This window comes from Monodelphis domestica, chromosome 7 (assembly GCF_027887165.1).
Source record: "Monodelphis domestica isolate mMonDom1 chromosome 7, mMonDom1.pri, whole genome shotgun sequence".
NCBI lineage: Eukaryota > Metazoa > Chordata > Mammalia > Didelphimorphia > Didelphidae > Monodelphis > Monodelphis domestica.
The window spans coordinates 170,474,343-170,487,924 of NC_077233.1; the positions used below are offsets into that span (position 1 = coordinate 170,474,343).

Genomic DNA, 13,582 nt, shown 5'->3' on the forward strand with positions numbered 1-13,582 from the left:
TTTAGCTCCTTTGGGAAAGGAAGCTATTTACTTTGGTCCCTTAAACCTCAGCAATTTAGCTTACTGTCTGAAACATAGTAAGCACTTAATATTTGTTAATTGAGTATGAGGTAAAACTATAAAATGCTATCAGTCCTAGTCTGAAGAGTTTGAACTTAATCCTAAAGGGACCTGGGAGGCAATGAAGTCTTTTGAGTAGGTCAGTAACCTTATGAAAACCATATTGCAAACTGATTAATCTGGCAGTGGTCCTCATTGTGAATTAGAGGAGGGATTGGAAAAAAAAAGAAAATGAGTTTGGAGTAGGTAGGGTATGAAATGATGAGAGCCTAGACTTAGGCATGTGGCAGTGACAGTAGAGATAAAGGAAGGCATAGATTAGTGGAGGGGCAACCTGACTGCTCTATAAAGTTCTTTAAATAGATTTATTACTAGGATCTAACTTGGTCCTGAAAAAACTGGTCCTATGGGATGGGGTTGGAGTAAAGGAGAATATGTAAAGGTTAATGGTAAGAGAAGGGCTATATCTTTCTCACCTCCCACCACCAGAGAAACAAAAGAGAAGGGAAATGTTCATTATCCCCTTAAAAGAAAGGGGAAACTGGAATCCTATTAGAGAGTAAGATAGAGAGAATAACATGCTTCTTTCCAATTATGAATAAGCTGGAATATACAATGTTGACTTTGGAAAATAAACTTGGGCAGAAATATCAAAGCCTCTTTCTTTGACTAATGACTGGACTTTCCAAAGAGTCAAAATTTATATATCAATGGTGGAGTCCAGGGATGCTTTCTCCCTTTTCACCAGGGTACCCATTCTGTAGGACTGGGGTTTGTCAATGCAATACTAACGCTGGCCTTTTTCTGGATAGGTTGCATTTGGGGCCAGCTCCTTTCTCCCCCTTAGTATGTAACTATTTGCCTGTGGTGAAGCAGCTGGCCTAGAGAAGGATGTGGTTTTTATTTCACAAAATGAGGGGGCTTCAAGCCTGTATAGGGATTTGTGACATACATAATTTCTCCAAAACTGAATTCATGTGAATAGCATATGCTCTATTCCTTTGCTGTCAGGTTCAAGTGAAATAATTAAACTTGCATACCATTACCACATTAGTCTTTCTAATGTACTGCCTTGACTGTCTTATTCCCCTATGACTTAATTGCCCTCAGTGGTTCTTTATTTCCTTTGAATAAGTCCAATCTACTTGACTTGACATACAAGGCCCTCCACGGGGCCAGCAGCAGAGGGGAATAGAGGGGATGGATGCTATGAAAATCTTAGCTATTCTTCAGAAGTCCAATCAAATGTTATCTCTTCTATGAAGTCTTCCTTTTTAAATCCCAGCTGCCATTACTAGGTTTGTGTTTTGACCTGGAGACAGCTTTTCTAGTTGACTGAATCCCAGGATACCAACTCCATCCAGATAGCCAGGTGGTTCTGGATGGCACACTGATGTGAGCTGGCTCTATGTGAAATGACTCTGAGGTGGTAGGCCAAAGTATTCTAAAAGTTTATCTAAATGCACTAATCTTGGAGTAGGCATATAAGGCTATAGAAAGGGGCTGATTGACTTCCTACTTGAATATTCATTAGGCCTTCCAGGTGACTCTACAGCATCTCTCCTCTTCTTGGGTGAAGAAGCCTAATGTCTCACTAATATGGAATTTAGCACATTCTACCTTGTAGCTATGATATTTTATTTTCTCTACTGGACTGTAACGTTTTTATACGTTTATCTTCCCCTTAGATACCTTGCACATAGTAGGGTTTCAGTAAATATTTATTGGATAAATGAATGAAATAATGAAAGAAACTTAAATGTCTAACTGGCAGGCCTCCTTTTCGGGGAATGGGTAGGACTCTGAATCAAGACTCCTGGATGCTCTCCTGAAATGCAATGATCCCTAATTGTAGGACGTATGGGCACAAGCTTTTCTCTCCAAAGTGTTGGCCTTATCAACACCTTTTGTACTGGCCTAGAGAATGGGAGAAATTTTGTGAATGAATTTAAGATAAAATTAGGGAGAAAAGAGAAAAAGAAGAAAAGAAGAAAAAAGCTGAATGGGCTTCCTGAAGGGGAAAGGAAAGCAATTCTAATTGGGCACTAGGGAAGAATTAGGCAGGTAACTTCCAAGAATATGCTATGGGGAAATGTCTATACCTGAAAAAATCACTAACTAGGTTTTGTCCTCTGGTCTTTCTGTTGCATTAGGATTATTTCATCATATTCCTTTCTATCCACTTACTAGAGCTAGATAATGTACTTAAGCATATTTGATTATCCATTTTCACTGACAATGGAAGTAAGGAGAATTGGAGAAACTGCAGTCCCTAATTCTGATGGCTTCAGGTGACTTCTGTTTTGACCTCCTGTTGTTCAATGTCTCTGTTGTCCCAGGACAACAATTGCAATACTGTATCTTGAAGAAACAAATAAGAAAGTAGGAAGCCCTAGGCTCTCAGTGAAACTAAACTTGTCCTTGGGGTGGAGTTGGCCTGGATACTGCTGAAGAGTTTGCCTTCTTTCAGAGATGCAAAAAGTCTGAGCTTCCCTGGAGGGGTGAGTAAAGCAGGTCCTGCTTCATAGAACAGGAGGAAGAGGGGGAATAACATGAAATAAATAGTCCTTGGTTCCCAAAGTGACACATCAGCTCTACCATTAATTCAGCTTCTGAAATTTCTGCTTTCCCATCAGCTGTTGATTTGGAAGTAGCTATTTTCTCCAAGAGATTTCATTGGAGAAAATTTAGCTGAGGTGACCATACTCACATCCACAAAACAATTGGAGGACAATTATGTATTGAACTGTGAAAAATGACTGAATGTTATATATAGTTCAGAGAAAAGAGAGATCAATGTGAGCCTGAATAGTTAGGGAAGGCTTCATGGAAGAGATAGGATATGAACTAGACACTAAAAGGATAGTAGAATTTGGACAAGTGGAGGGAAGTAGGAGTGGGAATTAGATATTCTAGGTGAATGATGGTGAAACTTTTAGAGACCTAGTGCCATGCCCCACTTGCAGACTTTGTGATTTGCCCTGCCCCATCACTCCAGTGTCTGTCGTGCCCTGCCACCCCCAGAGACAGAGTGCCATGCCCTCCCCCCCTTATCCCAGACACTAGTGGGAGAGGTACACATGGAAAGGGGGAGGGGAATGGCTCCAGTGCTCTGAGCAGGGGGAGGGAGTAAGCACTTCCATTGGACTGCTGGACAGAGGGGAAGGGAGGCTCAGTGGAGAGGGGGAAGGGAGCAGCTCAGCCTGAGTCTTTCTGCCTTTCTAGTAACTAACTCTGGAGGGTGATGGTAGGCATGCCCATAGAGAGGTCTGTGTGCCATCTTTCGCATGTGTTCCATAGGTTCACCATCACAGTTCTAGGTGATAATGTGGGTTATGTTATTTGTTCATTAAATAGATTAGAAGAACTATTTTGGTAGGAAACTGACCTGAATGCCTGTGGCTACAAACTCAATCCCACAATCTAGATCTTCTTAGTTGAGTTGTCAAGATTCCTGCTGGAATATGTTGATGAAAACTTATGAATGGACCCTGTTTACTGATGGGGGAAAAAATTCAGGCATAGGGCTTAGTTGGTCTAAATCTAGAATGAGGTTGCACAGCCCTTGAAAAAACTGAGGTTTGGGTATAAACACCCTTCTGGGTAGCATTGGGTCTATGACTCCCATGCCTCTCATCCCATGCATATTTCTTTGAATATCCCACTCCATTTGGTGGAATGAACACAATGAAGAAGGGGAATGAACACAAGGTTTCTATTCTTTCATGAGAAGGCTTTTCTTTGTCTTTGTCTCTCAAGAGGCTCCCAGAGGACAGGGCATGTGATGATTATGATGGGAGCACATCAATCCACATTTTCAAACAACTCGCCTTTCCTTTCCCTTCACAGCTCTCCAGGGCCCAACTATCCTATTCTTTAGCTTCTTGGGGAGTTTGCAGTTAGTTTAGTGTCTTACTGATGTACAGACATTTTCTCTAATCTCTTTCCTCTCCTTTCCTCTTTTTATCTTGTCTTTTCCCCTTACAGAAGGAAGTCAACAAGCTGTTCAGGTCTTGTCTCCTGGTTCTTTGTTTGTCCTCCAAGTGAGGTGTGCATGCTCTGTGCATGCTTGTACCCGAGGACATTTGTTTCCTCTCCCCAAAAGTGGTCTGTGTGCATGTTCTGTGCCTTCAGATGCATTGTGTCCTTCCTGCATTTTGCATGTTTACTTTCTGGTAAAAAAAGAAATTCTGGGTAGAAAATAAAAATTCTGCTTAGTGCAAGAGCTACCAGCTCATCAAGGAAGCTTAAGTTTCCATTGGCCTTTCAATTTTATCAAGAGACAGAGGGAGAGAATGTGCATTTTTATAGTGCCTACTATGTGTGCTAGGCACTTGTAAGGATAAACTGGACTATTTGTAACAACACTGCAAGGTAGGTGCTATTGTTATCACTATTTTACAGTGGAGGAAACTGAGGTAGAGGTTAAGTGACTTGGGGCATTTAAGGGTCACACTTTACACTATTAAATGTCTAAGGCTTCATTTGAATTTAGAATAAGCATTAAGGAGTCCACCATTGTCAGAACTGAGGACGTTGAAGTTGAGTGGGAGAGCTTCTTCTGTTACTTCTTTTAATTTAAAAAATCATTCATATCTTTTTAAAAAAACATAGCTTAAATTTCCTCCTATATTCCGCCCTCTCCCCCTCCCCAGAGGGTTTTCCCAAATAACAGATACATTTTCTTTTCTTTTTGGAAATTCCATGGTGTTTTTGTATCCTCAGAGCCAAGATAGATAAGGTGATCTACTTCCTTGGGTGTCCTACAGAGTGAACACAATCAAGAGTTTTTAAATATTTATTTTTATAAGTGCACATATTTATAATGCCAGAAACTTCATTCTTAATGGTATTTGTCTTGTGAAAAGTCAAGATTCTTGAATTACTTCTTAAAGCCTGACGTGGACCATAACACAAATTAGGATATAATTATAAACTATAAGGCACACCTTTAAACCTAGCTCAAGTCATTCTGCCTTATCCCAACTCTTCCTTCAATTGCTTCTTGCTTCATCTTGCTTCCTATTTGCCATTTGGGGCTGGTTCTCTTTCCACTGGCATCAGTAAGGGAAGGTAAGCCAGATATATGACAAAGATACTTTCCTAGAGTGCTTAGAATCTTGTAAGAGGCCATAACTACTTCATTCACTTTGAGTGCACTCATGATCAAAGGCAGGCAGCTTTGTGCCCACCTCTGTTCCCTCTCCTCACCTTGTCATTGGAGTGCTATTTGACATATATTTTAAGGGACCTTGAGCCTGGGGGCACCCAAAAGGCTGCATCGACCCTGAAGTCCTATTGGTTAGGTTTGTGGGCACGAAAGAAAAGAAAGGCTCTTGGCCTTGGTAGCTCTACAGTTGGCTCCCATAGTATGGTGTTTGCCTTTGGTTTGCTCAAGAGACTTGGAGATTCTGGAACATGTTTTTCACCCAGACTAGCAGACTCTTAATAGTTTGAAGTGTTTGTTTTGATTCTTCACATGTTAACTTCTTCCAAGTGCTTTTTTAGCTGTTCTTTCTTTCTTCCTTTCCTTTCTTCCTTTCTTTCCTCCTCTCAACATCTCACTGCAGGGCTCAGTAGAATTGTCAGGGAAAATGATTGAGGCTTAATGATTGGTGCTGATCAGAAATCTTTGATTGAATGCCTTAAATGTGTATGATGATATAAGATGGTTCTCAGCCTCTAGTCTTAGGGCTTAAAAACCTTGAAGGGGAGCTTGGCTTTTAGGCTCACTGTCAGTGAGGCAGTGATAGCCAGTGACTTTGAGAAGGCAATGAATGAGCTAGTGTGCTGAAGATGAAGTACATTCAAGTTAAGACAAGCCATGCTGAAGCAGGAGCTCAAGGGGAACCTAAAATAGTTCAGTGAATATCTGGACCTTGAGCCTTAGCCCCTGATTAAAGCTGGGCATTTATAAATTCTGCCTGCTTGGCCTCCCCTTGGGTTCCTAGCCACCCTGGCCTCAGACTGTTGATATATTTTCCTGTGACTTTGAAGAGCCTCTCCTCTGGAAGGTTGGGCAGTGGGACACAAGGAGAGCAACTGCTCACTCCAGCTCTTAAATTTATATATCTTTAGGGTAGTAAAAGGAATTGTTAGGGACTGTGATATTGGATGGTCTCAGTCTTTAGGACTCTTTGGCTTTGGAAAGAGCATTTGTCCTAGGGGACAAGTTACTCTTCTGCCTGAACTGGACTCGAGATTCTTCGGTATGATGTACAGTATGCAAAACTTGAATTTTGGAGAGGTAGGCCTAGGGTTCTCTGCTGAGCTCTCAACTGTGTATCATCCTCATTCTTATTTCTATCCCCCCTATTGTAAGTGGTCCCAGGGCCCCCTAATAAGGTCTCAGGTGTGCATTTCTCTGTTCCCCCCATTCTATGTGGTCCAGGATCCCTGCTGAATTCTTAGATGTGCATCCTCTTAATCCCAAACATACGTGGTCTTAGAATTCCACCTCCACCCTCAGTTATGCATCCTTTTCCCATCTCAGATGGTCCCAGTGCTTCCTACCAAGCTCTCAGCAATGCATCTCCTTCCCATCACCCATCCCTATCCCAGGTGAGTATTCTTTTTTCTGGGAATTCTTCAATTGTAAAAACAAGGCAGCTTGGTTTTTTAGGTCATCTTTCCTTTTGGCTTTCTCAATAGCCACAGCTTCTGATAAAAGGTAAAATTTGGGGGTGAGTAGAGAGAACACCAGCATAGCATTGGCAAATAAATTCTTGCCTTCTGTCCTCCCCAACCTGTTTTCCTGTTGAGTGACAGCTCTTGTACCTTCCTTTGCTTTCTTCATGTCTATTTGGGAATCTCTGGTAACATATCTCTTTAGTGAAGAAGTTCATCTGGTGTGGTAGGTGGTGTGTGTGTGTCTGCATGTGTGCACACGCACGCAGCACGCCTCTGAACTCCAGCTCAGCCAAGGGAAACAGATGGATTAGAAATAAACTGGCTAGCAGACTACCCAACCCTCAGAAAGCAGTAGTCCTGCCAGTGTCCACAAGTATGAGGGGAGGTATTTGTATTTGCTGGGCAAGATCAGGACTGGGGCAAGGGATAAGGGGAAACTCCTACTTTCCCCTAGGAAAGGATTGAGAAATGTTTCTGAGCAGAGCTCTGGGGAAGTTTGGATGCTCCAGGCTTGTCCTACAGTTGTAGCAGTGGCCCCTAGCCTTCTTTGTTTGCAGGGGATAGTGAGACATCCCAGCTGTAGCAGCACACCACTCCAAAACTCTATGGGAAGGTTTCTGAGAAAACCAGTTCAGGGACTCACCTCTTGGCTTCACCTTGGAATATCAAAGAGAGGACTGTTTCTGCTTATTCCCCTCAGCTGATGCCAATAGCATGACTGGTCCAGATGCTGGGCCTTATCCTAGGCTCTTACTGTTGCTTTGTTGGAGCCAACAATCCCCTCTCTCCAAAATATTGCTTCTTTTCCATGTCCAGAGGTAATTCTGGATTTGAAATTGCAGGTTTCTTATTTTTTCCAGTAGGCTCAAGCTGATGTATTCTCTTTTCCACTACATTTGAGTGACCTTAAGTTCAAAGCTATAAAACTATCTGGATCTGCTGTTTCTTGTCTGGTTACTTGGGAAGGTTCATAGGCATTTACCTCCCTCTAGAAGCCAGCTTTGTACATGCTCTTACGCCACTGTGAGCAGATTTGGTGATTTAAATATCTGTAGTTAGCTAGCTGTATGCATCTCTGTTCATCACCAGATTCTTCACCTTCTCCATCACCACCACCACCACCACCACCACCACCACCATTGCCATGGGTGGTTTTCCACACAACCACTTCAGCTTTTCCTGGGAGGTGTATCAGGACAACTCTTGGAAGGGGGGGGTGTTGCATCTGGTCAGAGGGAAGATCTGGGTACCCATATACAACCAACATTTGGATTGTCAATGATTGTACTTTGTGGGAACAGTCTCAGAGTTAAAACCTCTGCCCTGTGGTCTACCCTTTTGTGGCCAAACACAAGACTCTCATGGTTTTGGTCCTCACTGGAATCTAGCTAAAATATTTCTACATGAAAAATACCATGTTGGAGGCAAGTGGGATTTAGAAATTGAAAGAGATATGGTCTCACCCTCAGGTAGCTTCCAAACCTGGGAAGAAATCATGGGAGAAATCAACCTTCGATCTAAAGAAGGAGCCTAGGGTAGATGTTGGTTAGAGTTAGAATCACTTAAGCCTCAAAATTATGAGGAGGTCTTTGTCTTCATGCTGAGATGAGTCTTCATCTGTAAATTTCTTTGCATGTTCTTATCCTAAATAAAGCAAGACTCTTCTGCAAAGTGTGGGGTATAGCAGGGAAAGATGAAAACATTTTTTTCTGATTATTTTTCTAAAGAACAGATGCACTGAGCAGACTCCTTAAAAATCTCTGCTGAGGCATCTTATGGGTAGCTGCCCATAGTCCGTGTCATTACAACCTGCCTTTCCTGGCAGCAAGCAGAGATATTTTCGGGGTGGAATTGTCAGTGGGTGTGCCTGTGTGTCTGTGTGTCCATATGTCTGTGTGTTGTGAGTTGCATGAACTACATTCCATGAGAACAGATTCCCCGAGACTCCTTCCACCTGTCCTGCTCCCAACTTAAGTTATAACTAAGACTTTTGCCTTCCTTAGTACCTAATTTAACTTTTCTTTTCTGAAGGCTCCTGATGATGGTGACCCCTCCAGGCAGCTGTGGCTCCCCAGTGGGTAAGTGGTTCCTAGTATGGCATTTTCCCTAGGGTCCTTTTCTAAGATTTGTTTTTGACCTGTCATTTGTATGAGATAGAAAAGAAAGCCCCATAGACTAGTTCCCATGACTTTATTTCTGCCCCCCTAGCATCACAGCAATTTGTAACATGACGAGTAGGAGAATGGAGAGCCAGGAAAGATGTTTCATCTAGAGTCTCTAGTAGTTCATGGTAGCTCACTACTGACCGAAAAAAATAGCTTCTAAATCAGTATTACTTAGAACAAAGTCAAAACAGGAATATCTTGGGGGCCTGAGACGGGGGTGGGGGTGGGTGTTGGGCATCTCACAGAGAAAAAAAGGCCTTGTGTAGAATTTCTACGGTAGTGACAAAATATTGGGTCCTTAAACTGGAAGAGCCCATGGAAAATCTGTTCATATCCTGACCTTTCAGTCAAGAAGATGACTAAGCCACTAGGATCACCACTAGAATCATCTCTTCTGTTCTAGAGCTATAATGCTACTCTCTTCTTTGGCTACCCATCTGCTAGAATTTAATAGTTTTCCTATTCTATCAATTCCTTGAACTATTGAAGCACTATTGTTGTGTATTGTCCTTTGTTTAATTTATGTATATCCAGTGCCCTAGATGTGTTCTATTATTCTTGGGGAATTTGTTTTTTCAATTCAGTCTTGTAGGGCTAGATACAAGAGAATCCCTTGCTTAGAATTATTAGGATATTAGAAGTTACTATGTTGGGGGTGATATTGATCCATATTTGCTTAGCATCCCCTCCTACTATTTGATCTGCCCACTCCCTTGGCTGCCTTTCTTGTCTCTCTTAATTTGGAGAACTGGTCCTTGAGGGACAAGCATGATTGAGTCTCAGATTGAATTTTTTCTTCCAGTTGTTGGGAATGTACAGAGAGATGAGTCATAGTATAATTCCTGAAGACTCATCTCCTGAAACTGCCCAAATCACAATTTTCCTTAAGGAGGGACAGCAATTGGGGGACAGTGCCTCTAACCCATTCTTAAGAGTTGGTTATGGAGTCTGGCAGTTTGAAATTGTGACTTCTAGGGGTTTCCTTCTACTGTGAGCTTGTCATTAGCCAGTAGACATAGATTCAAGAACCTCCTGTTTGAGGAATAAATTAACAAATATAAACTGAATTCCACCCATGTATCTAATTACATGCTAGGCTTTGGTGGAGAATTTCAACAAAAAGAGAAAGCATGGTTCTTTCCTTTAAGTTCCTTGCGGTCAAGTTGAAAAGAGAATTATGTATATAACATTATTATTAAACATAATAGCCAATAAGAAAGGAAACTATTCAGCAAAATATTTAGAATCAAAATCCTAACAGTGGTCTGCACAGTGATAGAATATGTTGCCTGGGGACATTATGAACTTCCCATTATTGGAAATGTAGAGACTGAGACACAATGGCCAATCACCTGTCAGGCATGCTGACTCCTAGATGAGCTGGGAAGTTGAACCAAAGGACCTCTATGGTTCCTTCTATATCTGAAGATCTATACTTTTATCTCACTTTCCCAGTTATTTTCAAGGATTTGGGCAGTGGAAAAAAAAATGTGCCCAATGGAGTGGAATTCTCTTGCATTAGGGATATATTCAGAATCTCCCTCTCCTTTTTCCTCTCTTCTTCTAGGTCAGCTGGTGGCCTCTATGGTATTGACAGCATGCCAGACCTACGCAAAAAGAAACCACTTCCCCTTGTCAGTGACTTGGTAAGAGTTGTTCAGATCTGCTCTCAGAAAGAGACCAAGGTAAAAGAGATATATCATTGTCAAATCTGGCATCTGCTGGTGACTTGCCCTAACCTTTCCCGAAAACACACTTTGAAAAGGAATCTCAGTACATGACCTCAGTGGGACCCAAGTTTTCCTAGGAACATATGTGGGATGGGATCATATCTGGGGAACTGATTCCCAATGTTGTCTCAATGATACCTCTGTTTTTTTCTGGAAACAGTTGGCCTGTAGGCATTCCCAGAAGTTACATTCTCAGCTGTTTTCCTTGGTCAGAATCTATCTTTGGCATACATTTGGGCTGGATACTAGAGAATTAACCTCCATGCTTCTTTCCCTGTAGGCTTTTTGTAAGATTCCATATATTTCTTTGATCATACTGAATGACATTTACCCCCTCAACTGTATACCTTGAGACAGAACTTGAGAATTTTTACAGCTGAGGGCTTAGTTTCCTTCTTGGAGTGGTATAATCTATCTCACCCTATTAGATTTCCTCTAAAACACTAGGGTTTCTGAGGGAGCTAGCTCTAAGGCTGAAAGATCAAAGGATACCTTCAGGTTTCTCCAATGCTAGATAATGTCAGCTCCCTTCCCCTCAGATATTTAGGATGATTAGATTTTTCCTTCACCTTCCCTTTATTTCCTATCTCCCCCCCCCACCCCCCCACACACATGACCTGTTCCTCAGCTAAATTTCTGGGGCTAGTGTCCCATTGCCATCAGGGCTCAGCTGGTTGAGTAACTTATTTCCAGGTCACACAGTGAATAAGGGCACATTCATATCTAGATCTTATCACTCTAATTCTATACTTCCTTCCACTACTCAATGCTACATCTAGGGGTATATGGTATGGGGATCCTGATGTGCCTCGCTAAGACTTTTCCTTTTCTGCCTTCTTCTTAGGTGGGAATCCAACTCCTATTACATAGGATTCCTATTGGAGTGAGGGGTAGAGACCATCTATGTTTTTTTTTAAATGATAAACAGAACCAACGTCTCTTTGTTGTGAAAACACTAAGCTCCTTGTCCAGATGACTTCCTTTCTTCTTTCCTTTCAGTTATACCTTCAAGCCTAGTTCTCCTCCTGCTCAGTCAGATTGCCTAAAGATCTTTCCTTCATACTTCTTGTCCTTCTCAGGGATTAGAACTCTGGATTTGGCCCTACTAGGCTAACAGACCTCAACAATAGACCTCCTACTACAATACACCTGTCTACTACATTTAGCCTGCAGAATGCTCCTTGGTTCCCCTATCCCTTATTCTACCTACATGAACTTTCCTTTCACTCCTTCTGGTTCTGGTTTTCTGGGTATAGTATTGGGTCTTTATCCTGTCTCAGCCAAGAACCTCAGACATACGGGAATGGTACCTCTAGTCCCTTATGCTCTAGGAGCCTGTCCTACCACAGATGATTCAAGTTCCTGAGGTCTAGGTTTGAGATAGATTTACCTGAAGATAGAAGGGATTTGGGTCAAAAATCACTGGCAAACCCCGCTCAGTTTATCCCTTTAAATGTATCCATCACAACTGGGGCATTAATATCCTATTGTTCCTTTCTTTGCTCTCCTTTCAACAGGCCATGGTGAGTGTATTCAGAGTCCTCTCCCTTCCCAGTGTTCATAGACTATTTCATTGTCTATCCCTTCCCAACCTTTCCTCATGTTTTAGTTTGACATTGTGAAATATACACTGACATAAGCCAGCCCCTAGCAGGGCAGGTGGCTGTCCCTGGGGTAAGGCCTTGGGGCCTCCCTGGAAGAACAGCTGTTATTCACCTTTTCAGTTGCCATCTGTGCTGCCCATTGGCTTTCTGAACTCTGTCGTTTTTCTGGGGGCTTTGAGTCCTAGAGATTTGTACCAAGTTGGGAAAGTGTAAGATAAGTAAAGCTCTTGCAGGTGAAATGAGGGTCACTATTTTTAGTTTTGGTCACTGTGAATGACTTAGACATATTCAGATACAAGTTTCTGCCCACCTCTCCAAACCTCTTCTCTTGTTTTGAAGTGCTTTCTCCCTCCTCCTCAATTCTCCTTAGACTTTCCATAGGTAGCTTTAGCTCCTGTAGCCAGGAAAGAGACCTTCTTAAAGCAATGGGAGAAAACAAAGCTCTTTGGACTATGTACTTGGGAATAGCAGGAATGAAGAAGGGTTAGGGCATAGTGTCCCTAAGAGGCTAAGACAAGGGGCAGTCAGTATAAGCCTTGGCTTGGGGTCTTCTTTCCCTGGGACGTGGAAGTAGTGAATGACAGGAAGATCCTGTGCCGGAAGCAGAGTTGGAAAGGTCTAGGTACTTTGGTTCCCGATATCCACCCCAACGTTGACAGCCTTTGACAAGGTTTTGATAGCCTGTTTCTCTTCACAGTCATTGGTCCAGTCCCGGAAGGCAGGAATCACTTCTGCATTGGCTACACGGACCTCCCTCAAAGATGAAGAACTGGTAAGCACCAATTGGCTTTAAGATAAATTCTGGTTTTGGGTTCTGGGCTCTGCACTGGACCAGTCTGGGCCAGGCCAGGCCAGGCCAAGCTAAGACCAATGACATAATCACTAGTATCTCTCTTGCTAGGCCTTGAGGAAAAGCCAGCTTCTTCTGAGACTCTTTACTCTAGAAATTTCCTTCCTAGACCTAAAACCATTCGTGATGGGTTGTGGGGTCTGTGTTTTTCAGAAATCTCATGTATACAAGAAAACTCTGCAAGCCTTGATCTACCCTATCTCATGTACCACTCCTCACAACTTTGAGGTGTGGACAGCCACCACACCCACCTACTGCTATGAATGTGAAGGCCTTCTATGGGGCATTGCCCGGCAAGGTATGCGTTGCACAGAATGCGGGGTGAAGTGTCATGAGAAGTGCCAGGACCTGCTCAATGCTGACTGCCTGCAAAGTAAGTCCTGCTGCTCAAGCCCAGTTATGTTGAGGGGGAGGGGGGTCAAAGGTGGTGGGAAAAAGCCCTGACAAGCTCTGGGAAGGCAGCATCCTCCATAGTGGTACTTCTAGCAGTGTGACTTCTCCTTGTACTGTTGCCAATAAGGTGCACAGGAATGATCCTTCCAG

General features: G+C 42.6%; 1 protein-coding gene across 6 annotated transcripts in view; it reads left to right on the forward strand.

The window, feature by feature from the left end:
- The window catches only part of UNC13B (unc-13 homolog B), a 372,543-nt gene that overhangs the window by 320,341 nt on the left and 38,620 nt on the right, over positions 1–13,582 (forward strand). For 5 of the 6 annotated variants that reach the window (XM_056806040.1, XM_056806038.1, XM_056806041.1 and 2 more), the window contains 4 exons: positions 8,722–8,768; positions 10,423–10,501; positions 12,887–12,961; positions 13,193–13,412. In XM_056806040.1, coding sequence (XP_056662018.1) covers positions 8,722–8,768; positions 10,423–10,501; positions 12,887–12,961; positions 13,193–13,412 — 421 coding nt within the window. Of the gene's footprint in view, positions 1–6,553; positions 6,622–8,721; positions 8,769–10,422; positions 10,502–12,886; positions 12,962–13,192; positions 13,413–13,582 lie in introns of all 6 variants that reach the window. The other variant, XM_056806036.1, reaches the window with a different exon arrangement.